The following is a 14,943-nucleotide window of genomic DNA, read 5'->3' as shown; positions in this document are numbered from 1 at the left end:
AGCATCAAGCGCTGATCTTTTTTTTTTTTTTTGGTCTTTTGTTGTTGTTTTTAAATAAAAAATAAATAAAATATGTAGGAAAATAAGCATTTTTTAAAGGAGACCACTCTTATTTTTGTTTTCTCATTGACATCTTTTTCCAGGGAAGGAGACGCGGGTCGCTCTGGGATTCCTCCTGCTGGTGGTAACACATCATAACGCCGCGGAGGAGGAGAGCCTGAAACCATTTGACAATCCGGGCGGCCAACCACCCTTATACATCACTGGATGTCCTGGGCCTGGAGGAGAAGGTGGAAGGGATGCACCCGCAGCAGGCCAGCCACAGGGACTTCTGGATGTCCGGGTTTCTGAAGGCATAAATGACCGGGTTGATGAGCGAGTTGCAAGTGGCGGGCAGGGCCAGCGAGTAGGTGTAGACGGCGGGGTAGCTGGAATCCGCCACCAGCGAGTAGACGGCGAACGGGATCCAGCAGAGGGCGAAGGTGCCCAGGATGAAGGAGAGGGTGGAGAGCCCCTTGCGGGTGGAGGTGACCTGCGCCGTGGCGATGAACTGGTGCTGCACGGCGATCTGCTGCGCGTGCCGGAAGGCGATCTTGCAGATCTGCAGGTAGAGCTGCAGCATCAGGGCGAAGAGGAGCAGGAACGTGACCGCCAGCACCGCCGCGTTGTCCTTGGTCACCGGCCGCAGCACGCTGCAGGTGGCCTGGTCCCGCAGGCAGTTCCAGCCCAGCAGGGGCAGCAGCCCCACGCCCAGGCAGAGCAGCCACATGAGCAGCAGCATGGCGCAGGTGAAGGTCAGCGTGCGCTCCGTGTGGTAGGTGAGCGCGTTGTACAGCGACAGGTAGCGGTCGATGGTGATGGCCAGCAGGCTGCAGACCGAGGCGGAGAAGGCGGTCAGCAGCAGCCCGGCCGCGCTCAGCGCCACGGCCGCGTTGGGCGGCTGCAGCAGGTACTGCACGGTGAAATTGACCACCAGCCCCAGGCCGGCCAGCAGGTCGGCCAGCGCCAGGCTGCCGATGAGCAGGAACATGGGGGCCCGCAGGCTGGGCGTGTAGAAGAGCACGGCCAGCACCAGCGCGTTCTCGCAGGCCACCGCCGTGCCCGTGGCGCACAGGGCGATGTCCCAGGGGCTGACCGCTCCGCCTCCTCCGCCTCCGCCTCCGCCTCCCGCCGCCGCCGCCGCCGCCGTGACCGGCTCCGAGGCAGAGGAGTTGGACGGCCAGATGCTGCTGCTGCTGGGGAAGGGCCTGGAGGAGGCATTGAGCAGGACCAGGAGCTGCTGCTGCCGCAGCTGCTCCTCCATGGCGGCCGCAGCTGCTGCGGGGTTGTGGAGCATCGCTAGAGAGGAGGCACAAGGGACACACAGAGAGAGGAGACAAGGGTGAAAGCAGCATCGAAAGAGCCTGGACTATCCACCCCTGAGCCCGGGGCCGCCCGCAAGAGACACGACAAGACCCGCTGTCCCAGCCTGGCTCCCAGTATCCCCAGTGCCGGTTGCAATGGGGACTGATCGGACACAGACAGGATTAAAAGAGCGGTACCCTGCCTGGGCCATTCCCCAGTGGCACACCCCCCACCCTCCTCTGGGAGCCGAGCGCGAACGCAGCCGCAGGAAACACCCCCAAACCCTTTTCTTTTATTTATTTTTTTTTAAAAAAACAGGCTCGATCTTTGAATAAAATTATTTTCCTCCCCATCTTGGCTATTTCCCCTTCCTTTCCCCCGAATGAACAGATGGGGGATTCGTCTGATCTCGGGTTCCGTCTGAACAGCTGAAGGTGAGCAAGGCTGAGTGTCAATAATTCACCCGTCACAATGCTCGTTGCATGCGTTCCCATTAAAAGGCAGACGGTTGCATCAGGCACACGTACAGAGCTGCAGATTCATAGCATGATCAGACCGATTCCAACACTAACACTTGGGCACAAGCAATTTGGGGGTTAAACAGAGTAATGGTTACATCATCTAGTCCCTTGTTGTAAATGTGTCTTTCTGACGCAATAATTTTGTTAGTAATAAATAAAAATATATTATTTCTGGCCAGGCAAGCCTCATACTTAAGCAAACCTCCTGGTTAAATCGGATCCCAGTGAAGGCTACAGACTAGAAATATTCTACATTAACTTTGCTTGTTTTTAATACCGGTGCACTCAGGGACTGCTGGCGGCAAACAACTGCAGGATCTCAGCTGCATTAAACATGGTTTTCTTTCATAGTAAACCCCTTGCACTAAGTAGGAACCCTTTCACCCCCCTCCATCACATCTCCTCCAACGCCTTGTATATATCGTCTCACATTTCACTCTTATGAAAACAAAAGTTGCAAAGGTCACACAAATGGTTTAGTCCGGAATCTCTTCGTCAAGGTTTTTGCTGCTGCTCCTGAGAGTGCTGTCCATAATGCAATTTACCAGAGCGCTAGGATTAAAATATTGAAAGGGCCACCTTCTAACTGGCTTGCTTTCCAAACTCAATACAACGCAAACACCCTTCCCCTTCCTTAGCCCGCAGAAGAGAAGTCAAACACATGCAACAACATAGGCAGACATGTATTTCTGTTGTTTTTACCTTTGTTTGATCCTTGCTGATCAGCTTTCCCCTTTTTTTCGTGCTAGTCCTTCCAGTCCTTGGGATTAAGCTTCATTCCTTGGTTAACATTGCTAATAACGTTGGCAGATTGCTGGCATTGACTTGCACTTAATATTCTTGCCCCATTGGGTCTGCTGATATATCTCAACTCTGACGTCAAAGTCTTCACTTATATTCATGATCAGCTCCAAGTCTGTGAATCAGGGAAGCTGTGATCAGAATAACAACTAGTCTCCCTCCCTTGTTCCATATACACACGCATACACGAGGAGATACACACATACACATACACAGCGAGAGAGGCACACACACATACAATCCTCTGGAATTTCATTCATAAGATTTCAGAGACACTAGGACACACCTCCCCCAAGGTCAAATCTTTCACACCTGCATCTTGCGGATGTAGATTGGGTTACAGCTTGCTATGCCTGCCTAGGCATCCGGGGCAAGATAAAGACATAACAAAGGGAGAAGATATATTTTTACTGCTGATTCTGATGAAAATATTTGTGTTGCCTGATGGGCAGTGACTATACTGTGCCCTATCTATTCTGTAATTTGACCAAGTGCAATGCCCTTCAGACCATTTTTCCCAGAGAGCAATTCAAAGGCAATCAAAAACCCAAACCAAACCCAAATGGTTTAGTAGGAAGCTGTTCAAAAATGTATTCTGTACATTGGCGAAGAAAGAAATTATTATGGATTGTCATCTGGCTGACAAAAATTGATCTCTGAACATACAGTGTATATTAAACCTGAAAGCATATGTAGCTGTGCCTATGCATGTGTTTATGTGTCTATGTGTGTGTGTTTGCATATATTTGTGTGTGTGAGTGGGTGAGTTTATTATGCCTTGTATAAGCCAGTCCAAAAAACATCAGTGCTACACCAGCCACAATTATCTGTACGTGCAACACATTTGCTCAAAAAGCGTGTACACACAGATGCAGATTTGTTTTATTACACAGATAGTAAAAGCTACAGTCTAGAGCTCAGAAATATGCATATTTCCTCCCCATCCTCTTTGAGACGGACTGTATTTAAAGTCTAATATTTTTGTGCTTGGACAAGAAAGAATGCTGTCAGATTTGACATGCCGCAGTCTGCCACCCTTAGTGTGAGGGAACCTGCAAATGATATTGGTTGGCTACAATGACAGACTGCCATGCATTGTAATGGAGACATACTGGGAGAATATTTAGTGTTGCATTTGCTTATTCTGCTCCTTGTCTTTTGTATTCCAACCTTATAGCCGGGGGGACGGGGAGGGGGAAGGTGGTGGCAGAGGATGTGATATACTATAACTGCAGTGTCCCCCCTACAAAATATTGCTTCATATCACCGCACTGCTACAATGGAAGGTATAAACAAATTTCCTCCCTAGATATTCTATTTGGATGGTACTCATCCTACAAAGAACACCCCAAAAGGCATAATGATTTTTAATAACATGAGTCGTTTCATAATCCATACAGTAGGTAGTATTATTAAAATAGGAATGCCAAGAACACAAATCAACAATACAAGATAAAACATGTATTTTCTTAATATTTTAATGTTACAAATAAAAATCTGGGCTCATTTATGTATATTTTTAAAATGTAACCATACTGAATAAACTAAAACAATAATCATTATTATTAACAATAGTAACAGTTACTTATGATTATTTACTTACTTACTAATACATTACTTACTATTATTAACAATAGTAAGAAATACTGGCTACCTAACACTTCTTAGTTTTCAAAATAATGCAGATTACCTCTATATAATGAATGAAATGAATAATAAATAGGATTTACAGTAAATTCCTATTTAGGGCAGATTTTTAGATCTTTTTGATCAGGTTCATGGCAGTATTATGATTTGAAGTTAATTGAGGCAGGATTTGTCTTCACCTAGAAGAATCATTTTATGCATCTAGGTTCTCATGCCAGGCCTATCTCTGGAGTATCTGACATAGATTTAATAGTCTCCTGTCTGGAGTTTTTTGCTCATGTGATTACATGGCTGGTATGTGCAGAGGGAAAGGGAACATGAAAAAGAGAGTGGGAAACCAAAATAAGCAAGCTGAATGAATACACTCACACTAACAATAATTATACTGTAACACTGGAAGGGCAGGATGTAAAAAAATATTTGACAGATCTTGACAGCCTCCTGTGATAAGATAATGGTCCAAATTGCGCTCCTATTATTGATCTTTGCTATAATTGCATTTAGAGGCCTTGATTGGTGCTCAGGACCCCCTTGTGCGAGGCCTTGTCCATAACAAATCCATAACAAAAAGACAGTATCTGCCCCCAAGAGTTTACAGTCTATTCAATCTCAGTCCCACTGAAGTTCTTAGGTCCCATTGTGGGAGTGAGGCAAGCACCATTTGACTGAAGAAAGAGTGGATGATTTTAAAGTGGCGTGAGTGCAATTCTCCGTCCCTCAGGATAAAGACATGAGGGGAACTGATTCATTTACTGAACTTCCCATCTTGGGGAAGGAGCAGGCATCACCAGTTGGGGAGAGCCTGGCTAGGGAACTAGAGGGGGATTCAGGGGCCCCCACACTATGGAGGAAGCACCCCAGACCTGTGCACAGAGGCCTTTTTCCCTCTAGCAGATCTTGTGGGGGAGCTACCAGTTCTGGTGAGCAAACCCTCTCCTCCTCACACAGGAGAACTCAGAGGAAACTCCATGAGGAGAACTCCATAGAACTTCCTCCTCCCCCCTCAGCCTGCCCATGGATTTGTCTGTGGGAGAGGAGAACAGGACCACAAGATGGAGTCTGCTTCTAAAAGCAGAAGCTCCTAGAGATATGAAAGGATTGTTTTACAGTGTTGAGCTCCCACTTTAAACATACGGGGGCAAATCTTGAAGCCTTAACTCAGGCAAACCTCCACATGAATTTGATTGGGGCTGAATAAGGAGTCAGTGTTTGGCCTACAGCAACATGCTATTACATGCATGGGTTTGTATGAGGGAAGACATCTTCATTCCTATAATTGTAAAGTCACATCACCTGCATTCTTGGATGGACTTTTCAGAGGCTATTGCACATGATTCTGCCTTCCCAGCATTGCCTTTGATGGCACCGTGAGCTTTGTTTTTATATTTAGACTTGAGTATCAAATTCTGTAAAACAATCAAAGAACAGTTAAAAACGATCACTAAAACCCAGGTGCATCCATCAGACTGCCCCAGGGCAGCGCTAACAAGTGTGATTAGTTCTGACATGGCTCGTGCCCCCCCGCCCCCAGGTTCCCAGAGACATTGGCAGCACTGCAAGGCTATCTTTACATAAGGAAAAACAGTTCTTGAGTAATGTCTCCAATACAAGACGAACCTGGAGATGAGCAGCTCCTGGGAAATGATGAACTCTCTCATCTGCTATTGACTACAGTGGAAGATGAAGGTGCTCAGCACTTGGCAGACAGACTCATGGCCAATTAGAAGCAAAAACCCCCAACATGCTTTCTCTTCAATATTAGGCATTCACAACCTCTGGTATAGATCGATACAGAGAGCACGCAATTAGATCTTTGATCTATCTACCATTTATACCATCCTTACCACCGTGTTGTCTAACTATAGTATTACGCACCAAGCAACGCAAATAATAATATTCTATTGCACTTCTCTATGACTTCCATCTGAAGGTTTGAAAGCACTTTATAAAATGAAATGGCCTGACAAGAACCCTGTAAAGTAGGCAAGAATTATGACCCCTGCTTAGAAACTAGATGGGTCTGATAGAAAACCCTAGAACAGAGAGACAGATGGAACTGTCAATGAAACTGAACTAAAGAGATGGGATGTGACTGGCCTGAGGCTGCAGAAGAAGTCTCCAACAATGCTGGGAAGAGAACCCAGATCTCCTGAGTCCCACTTTACGCATAAGATTATTCTTAATCTATTTATCTCTGAGTTCTCCAAAGCTCCTCATTCCTTATTAGACTAATTCAGGATCTTGTTCTAAGCAATTTTTTTCTTTCTGGGATCTGTCTTCCCCTATTCGGTGGAGCTGAGTAATCATACTGTTGCAGTCCCTTCTCTTGGGAATTCAGTGATTTTCCTCTTTGTAATAGCTAACATTTATCTAGCAACTTTAATCCCAAAGAATCCCAAAATGCTTCGTAAACTATCCATCTACCTATTCTACCTACACAGCATTAAAATCTGCTGCCTTGGCTGGTGAAGAAATGGGGAGTGAAGACTCGGCTAGTTGCATTCTCTGCAGAAAGGAAACCTAGAATTCCCCTCGGGGGATAAGGTATGTTTAGTCAAGTGCATTGTGCTGCTCTTTGAGTAGGTGCCAACTGTGCCCTGGATAGTAACTGATGTAGAGTGCAGCATATGCATTAGCCAGTTTGAGGGTAAGTAATAGACTAGACATGACCCTTACCTGTAGGCCACACAGGTATATGAGCTGTGGCTCTACTGAGACTCTGCCATGCAGATTACGTGGGGTGCAGGTAGGGCTCCTTATATCTTCTCTCCCTGCTTGCAAACCAGCATGGCTTAGGACAAAGGTTATCCTCAAAAGGGGAATCACTTTGCTCACATCTCAGGCTGAAGATCCAGGTACTTTGCTTGAGACTGTGCAATCACCATGAACAGAATGGGCTGAGGTTCTTAACACTCAGGAGTGTCCAGGTAATCCGATAGCAAGGTGATGAATGCAGTTTAAATGCCTAGACAAACAGATATATAGCTAAATAGCTAGTGCCCGTCATTGTAAGATACATGCTACAATATTTAATAGCAATGGGCAAATCACAGGAGTAATACTAGTGCAATCTATATGGGTTCCAGACACTTAATATAGAATAGTTCTACTTATAACTATTGGCATTAAATAAGAGTGTGTACCGGGTACGGATAGCTATTTACTGCTCCAAGTGTTGTCTATGTCTTTACTAAAACTTGTGCCATTCACTGAGCATGTGTCCCCTGAAACACAGGAGAATCTCTGGCCGGTACCTGAAGCGAGTGCTCAGTCACATGGGCCCTGCAGATTCTGGTTGCAGCAGCTTACTTTTTATATACATGTTGCTGAGAAAGGGCGCAGCCTGTCCCTGGAAAGGAGACGTGGGGAATGAAAAAATATGCAAATGTAACACTAGAAAGCGAGACCAGAGCCCCGGCTTTTGGTTTAAGTACAATAGCTAATCAGCAAAGCCAAAGCACCTCTTCATAGTCAGATCTAATTTCCAAAACAGATATTCAAACAATCCAATCCCTGATACACCCTGCGTGCTGCTCTAGCTGGTTACATTCCCTTTGAACACACTTGATCGCATTATTAGGGTTTGACTGAGGGGGGAAAATTACAACGCTCAATCTAACTATCAATATATTGGACAGTGACTGGTGTGTCCATAATTTGTCAATGTATAAATACCAGGCAAATGCACCAGGCTAAATCCTGATATTACACCCATTGGCATAGCCTCCTGTCCTGGGCTGTAGGCAAACTAAATGATGCCTTAGAATTAAGCACAACACAACTGTCCCCAAGCCCTCTCCCTTGTTTGTCCCTGCTGCCAGGTTTACTAGATCATCATTTATTTTGTTATCCAATTCAATTCATGGCAGATCTTCAGTGTGCTGCAGATTTTTGCATTGAAACACATGACTGCCTTACAGAAGTTGTCATGTTTTGATAGCTGCATAGCGGACTGCAGGAACTTCTGGCTCCCAGGGGGGTGTGGGAATTGTCTTTGCCAACTAGGAGGTAGTTAAAATGGTTGGCTCTGGAGAGAGGATGCATCTCTTCTCTCCCTCCCCTAGGGTAAAGGCAGAGGTGAGTTTAAACTTGGGGGTGAGGGGCTGAATTCCTCACTCCCGAGCTTAGCAAACCTGGATACAACTGGATTGTCCTACTGTCCAATATCAGCTCCTGCATCCAACAACAATGCAAAAGGATTCATTAGCCAGAATGTTTCTGCTAAAATGCTCAGGAGGAAACAGTTAACATCATTGACATTTAAAGTATCCTCATTAGGCTGCAGAGTTAGCGTCCCATCGTGATAAACTGGGGAAATCCAGTCTGCTCTCATAACCATTCTGACTGCAGAGTCCAGCAGGCATCCCTGCCTGCTTTACATTGGTTTAACATTTTGAAGGCTATCTTCCCAACCATAAGGTTTAGCGGCTTAATTTTTTTCTTAGGCCTGGTCTATACTTTTGCTGCCTTCGCTATGTCAGGTGTGGTGTGGAGAAAAACTACCCCCTTACTGAAATAGCTATGCCAGCAAAAGCCCTAGCGTAGACACAGTTATAGTTGCAAAAGGTCCTTTGCTGGTATAACTTATTTTGTTTAGGAAACTGGTAGAAACTAAATGAGTAAAGAACTCTTTGGCTGGTACAAGCTGCGTCCCCACTAGGAGGGTTGCCTTTGATATAACTATAACTACTGTGATAGACCCAGGCCAGTTGGGTATAGCAGAGTAGTCGATGGCAGATATACTGGCCACTGGATAAGCAGTTTTCTGTTCCCTGACTGACCAGAGCAGGGGCTGCTCCAGGCTATGGTGGACGCATGACTCCAATTAACCTGCTAAGAGTCAGTTGAAGCCATTAGGCTAATGAGAACACCTGACTCCAATTAACCTGAAAAGAGACAGGTGAGACTGTTAAGCTAATGTGAACACCTGACTCTAATTAAGGCCCCTCTGATACTATAAAAGTGCTCACTCCAGTCAGGCCAGGGAGAGCTAGGGGAGAGGAAGTGCGGCTGAAGGGCTGGGTAATGAAGACACCCTCAAGTCACTGGAAAGGGAGCCCTAAGGCAAGGGTGACAAAGGCGTTGAGAGAGAGAAGCAGGAGAGCTGTGGGGAAGTGGCCAAGTGAAATGTAGCAACTCTGGCAGTAAAAGGTTGGCTGCCAACAGCTGCTGCCATTAGGGTCCCTGTGCCGGAACCCGGAGTAGAGGGCGGGCCTGGGTTCTCCCCAACCTGTCACTACAGAAACACCTCCTGGGAGAGGAAGACAGGCCCCTGTCAGGACAGGAGGCTAAACTATGTTGGAATAAGCCCATAGGGACAACAGAGACTGTGGGAGTTCTCTCACCAACCTCCTTGCTGGCTTATGATGAAAATGGCTCAGTAGGCTGTGACCCTTGCCTCGAGAGGGAGAAGGGCTACGTAGAGGGTCACAGTGAGCCTCTGAGGCTAGCGTAATCCGCCAGAAAGCGTGGGACCCCCTGAGACAAGGTCGGAGCTCTGCCACACTATTCCAGCTCCATTAGTGGTGGGGGGAGAAGGGGAAGTGTTGGCGATGCTCCGTGTTTTACCTGCCTTTCTTAACTCGGCAGCCAGCATGCGCGTCACATAGAGCTTTCTGAGCTGAGCGTGCAGTGGGCAGTTCTCAGTGAACTACGCTGGACAGGGGCAGCAGCACCAGCAGTAGCAGAGGCAGTGTACCCGTTCATTCAGTGTGACTCGATGAGCCAGGGTCACCTGAGAAGGGAGAGCCAGACTCAGTCACGGCTGTTTCCTCTCCGGAGTTTACCTTGTGCTTTATGTTTAATAGATGGAGAATTGAAAAGCCAGGGCTAAGCTGAGAGTAAAGCCAGCTGAATAACAAATAACAGCACTGATGTGGTGATTTTATCTGTATAGCAACAGTGCCCAGAATGCTCAGTCAAAGATCAGGGCCCATGAGCTATGCCTTGTACAGACATAAATTAGAAGATGGTCCCTGCCCCATGGAGCTTCCAACCTATTAGTTATTTGCAAATAATTATTCAATGAAAAACAGCAAATACCCTCATGAATGTTCATCACAGCTTGCTATCTGAGCCGTTCTACAGCCATGCAGACTCCAGAGCTGGCTGAATAATTAAAATATTCATCAAGTAATTAGTTGATAATATGTTTTGCCAACATTCACAATAAGTATTATTTCCCATTGGATTATTCACGTGGTTTCAGCTGGGAGCACAGGCTGTGGGGGAGGTTGTTGTAATCTGGTTAAATCACAACGTATATTGAATTCATTCCCATGTTACCATTGTGTCATCAGAACACTTCAGGTATGTAGAAAGCCTTACACACACACACACACAAGAGATGACTTCAAGATTCAGAGTTTGGACCTGGAGTTTTGAACACCCCAAAGTTCAGCATTAGTAGAGAAATAAAAGGTCAATGGATGTTTTTGGTTCAGCTGAGGGCTGGTATTTCAACACCAAAGTTCGGAGTGTTCCGATCTGGAGCGTTGCTTTGCGTCCCTATGTACACACTTACAAAGCACCATGCACAATAGCTGTACAACAGTTCCTTTTGTCACGAGCTCTGCCATTCTCTTTGTACCTCCAAAAAAGATTATTTCCATATGATATTGCTCCACTGGCAAGTTCCTAGGAATATTATTTGTGATTCTATTAATCTCACAGGAACTCACAACTTTTCCTTCCTTCTAGGAAGTCTGCATGCATCCAGGAGATTTGATTCATTAGGTTGCCAAACACACCTGTGACTTCTCTTAGCATAAATCTCCCCTCCCATTCTTCCTCCTCCCTGCTGTCAGTCACTGTGTCAAACATCAGCATCAGTTTGGCTCCAAAATGTTTCTTAGAGGGATGTCAAAGACCAGAAGTTGTCCATGCAGTTCCGGGATCCAAGGTGATGCGTTTGCTAACACAAGAGCCACATCATATTATCTTGTCCATAATCAGCTCTGTCAGAGCACTGTGTAATGGAAACTCTTTCCTCATGTGCATCCGATGAAGTGGGCTGTAGCTCACGAAAGCTTATGCTCAAATAAATTTGTTAGTCTCTAAGGTGCCACAAGTACTCCTGTTCTTTTTGCAAATACAGACTGACACGGCTGCTACTCTGAAACCTGTCCTCATGTGGTAAGATTCCAGATGCCTCTTCAGCCAATCTCACTGATCAGATTGCTATGGTAAAGGACTTTGCTTTGATTCTTCAGCCCCCATTTCCATTGGCCTGTCAGCACGGCTCCACCTTGAGGCCAGAGAGTGTAGTATCTTAATGCACTGGCAAGCTTTCATCTGAGACATTAAATCTGAGTTCTTTCTGTCTCCCTGTGCTGGACTGTCCAGCTGAATGTTTAAGATTCAACTGGCATTTTGGAAAAAGGTATCAGGACATGCAGTGTCCTGGCCAATTCTTAAATACTATGGTGAGGGGAGCTGAGAGTAGTAGGATGGGAATACCCAGAGGGCTAGGCAACGTACATGCAAATAGGAAAGCATGGACCCTGAAGAGCTTGCCATCTAAAATGCTGTGCAGCATAAGAAGTGTTTTTTCCAAACAGTCTCATGCTGCGACAGCCCTCCAGCCACACCCCGCCATCCCGGCTACACCATTTCGGGATTCCTCCCTGCAGCTGGAATTGCAAAGTAGCAAGTTAAGTTAGTTGTAAGATTGCTTCAAGCCACTGAAAACGGGGCCTCAAGTCTGGTGTTTTCTTAATGCTCTGATGACAGCAATCAGAGCATCTGACCACTTTCAATAGAGCCATAACCATGCCAGCAAAGCATCATAATAACCAGCAATAATTCCGGTCACTGCACCTTTCAGGATGGACCATTGTTAGCCATTCTCTCTTGTGCTGGGTGAGTGTATGTTTTTAGATAAGTCATAAGTACTGGGCTTCCCTGAAATTAATATTTTACAGTGTAGTAAATATCCTTTATCTGAATTCCTGTTACAGAATCTGTAGCAAAGACTCTCAGCTAATAGATATTACAAATGGATGCACAACTACATAATTAGGTGTTGAGGGGCGATTAGTATCATTTGTGAACCAGGACGAGTTCTTCAAATCTTATGCTTTTAATTCAGCGTTTTCATATTTAGGAGCTTAAAAATTACCACAAAGGAACAGACCAATGGTTTGTCTAATCTACGGGCCTTCCTCTGCAACTTACCAGTGCTGGGTGCTTCAGCACAATATGTACATGTAAAATAAGTCCAAGGCTATTAGAACATGGTTAAGGGCTTGTCTGCAATGGAAAATGCAACCATATTAGCTCCCCCAGCATGTGAGTGTGAGAGAGAGATGTGGCCCTGATATCTGATGCTAAATTTTGCTGCTACCATGTTTAAGCACAGAGTAGAAAGGACCTTTAAAATTCCTTATACAAGGATGAAATGAAGATGGAATTCCAGGTATTTACCCTACATTTTATACTGGAGAGTGTCTTTTATGAGGCAAATAGATGTAGCTACTTTTCTGAAGGGCTGTGTTATTTTCTATTACTCCAGTGGTGCTTGAAATTATAAGAAGTTAAGCATGGTTATAATTAGCAGTGCTGAATAATCAAGTGGGGGAAACAACAGTACTGTGCCTGCAGTCTTTCCCAAATGGGAGCTTTCAGGTCTGCTTGTTTTCAGCTGGAGATTGTGGAAAGTTCTACATTTAAAGTCTTTGCATAATCTACACAGAGACAGCACTGAAAAGAAGGCCACATTACTGCCGCAGCAATCCCTGGAGAGCAGAGGGCGGGGGAGGCTCTTTTGCGACCAGTGTCATTTGAGTTAAATGCCTCAGATCAATCCAATGAGATGAAAGGAAAAGGGTTTTCGTACTGGGTTTTTATGATACAAATAACAAAGCTTATACAAACACCAGTCTGGTAACAGGGAAGCATAGGAATTATCAAACCAGATCCCAGCTAGTCACGAATCCTGTCTCTGACAGCGACCAGCAGGAGATGCTTTGGAGGATGGTGCAAGATTCTGTGTAATGGACAATTAGGGAGGTTTTTAAAGGCCCCGTTTCCAGATGTGGTCGCTGTTTTTGCACTAAAAACATCACTAGGAATAAGCGTAGGAACATTTTTATAGCTCTTAGAAAAATGTGTACTTGGCTGTTGTTGTTTATTTTGTATTGCAGTAGAGCCTAGAGGCCCGGATCCTGGACCAGGGCTTCATTGTGCTGGGCACTATACACACATAGTGAATGGTGGGCCCTATCCCAAAGAGCTTACAATGTAAGCATATCTGAGAAACAACACATGGATACATCAACCAGATAGTGGGAAAGCACGAGTTGAAATTGAGAATTACAGTTCGACACACAACTGCTGTAAAATGTTCCCACATTTAATTGTGCTCTCAATTATCTGCAGGCACAAAATCGAAGGGTGAATATTCACAACTTGAATTCCAAGTGCTTGCAAAGAACTACTCATGCATTGTCTACTGAGAAAGAATTAGCTGTAGATGTTATTTGGCAAATCATTTTGAATAACTAACAAACTGGAGCAAATTGTAATTAGCATGCAGACAATTTGTGATCAGTAAGAGATAAAATTAGTTAGTTCCGTTATTCACTCATCTCTAGCCACCAATGCCATTTGGGCTTTAATATTTGCAATCTAGCTTCATAAAGACCATCATGAGTTTCTGAGCAACTAACTCATTAATATGATGTTAGTGGCAGTGGCAGCTCCAGGTGAAACTTTTCAGGGTGTGCTCAGTAATTAATGGCATCTTTGAAAGTGCCTCACAGTGCTCTTCTGTGGCTGCTATGCTGCTCAATTGAATCCTGCTGCTGCTTTGGAGCACCCTGTGGAATGTACATATGTATTGGAGGCCCCACTGGAATAAGTACACCGCAGGGCTGGTGTAAATCAGGAGTAACTCCATTGACTTCTGTGGATTACACAGGTGCAAAACATACCTGTGAGATGAGAATCAGGCCCTGTATTTTCAGGGTTATACCTGAAAATACCGGATTTCTCACTCCTATTTCTAGACAAACCCCATCTAAAACAACTGAAGGTGTTCTTACTTTTACCCCACTTGATTGAAATATTTTGGTCCAAATAGTTTTGCTCCAGATTATTAAGGTCTTTTGAGCCAAAGGAACACAGAGATTTGTAGACCTGCACTTCCTCTGCAGTTAGTTAATTTAGACTTTGCAATCATCTTTTGGTGCAAGCTTTAAGAGCTGAGGCCCCATCTGTACTGCACCAATATTAAAATTCCCAAAGTAAATTTTTGGAAGAGATGGGGTTTTTCCCAGTTTCCTAAGCTAAAATTCCTCCTCTCCCATTGCTGTACAGCAGTCTGTGCACAAGCTGGCTGCTGCACTTCACCCTAGAGGAGGCTGCATTTTATTTGTGCTTTGGTACACATAGCTGTAAAATGCTTTGGACTCCTTCAGGATGAAAAGCAATACATATAAATAAATAATTGTTATTACCAGGAATAATAATTTGATTCACGTTCGGTGACAAAGTAGTGAGAAAGTTTAGAGAAAATGAACCTCATTAAAGAACCTCCTTTATGCCTAAGTCTCTGGAAAATGGGACTCAGGCTCCTGCATCACACACAGTGACTAGCATGCCTTGTGGTAGAGAAGAGACAGGACTTTGT

At 45.0% G+C, this 14,943-nt stretch overlaps 1 protein-coding gene across 1 annotated transcript; it reads right to left on the bottom strand.

The window, feature by feature from the left end:
- Positions 1–253: 253 nt before the first annotated feature.
- On the bottom strand, positions 254–1,336 carry LOC144270506 (G-protein coupled receptor 12-like). The gene has a single exon (XM_077827003.1). The coding sequence runs from the start codon at positions 1,334–1,336 to the stop codon at positions 254–256; it is 1,083 nt and encodes a 360-aa protein (XP_077683129.1).
- Between the last annotated feature and the right edge of the window lie 13,607 nt (positions 1,337–14,943).

Source organism: Eretmochelys imbricata, chromosome 9 (genome assembly GCF_965152235.1).
Source record: "Eretmochelys imbricata isolate rEreImb1 chromosome 9, rEreImb1.hap1, whole genome shotgun sequence".
NCBI classification, from domain to species: domain Eukaryota; kingdom Metazoa; phylum Chordata; order Testudines; family Cheloniidae; genus Eretmochelys; species Eretmochelys imbricata.
This window is presented reverse-complemented; position numbering and strand designations above follow the sequence as displayed.

Excerpts from the sequence above, each read along its gene's own strand:
- LOC144270506 (XM_077827003.1), bottom strand. The coding sequence starts at position 1,336 with ATGCTCCACAACCCCGCAGCAGCTGCGGCCGCCATGGAGGAGCAGCTG.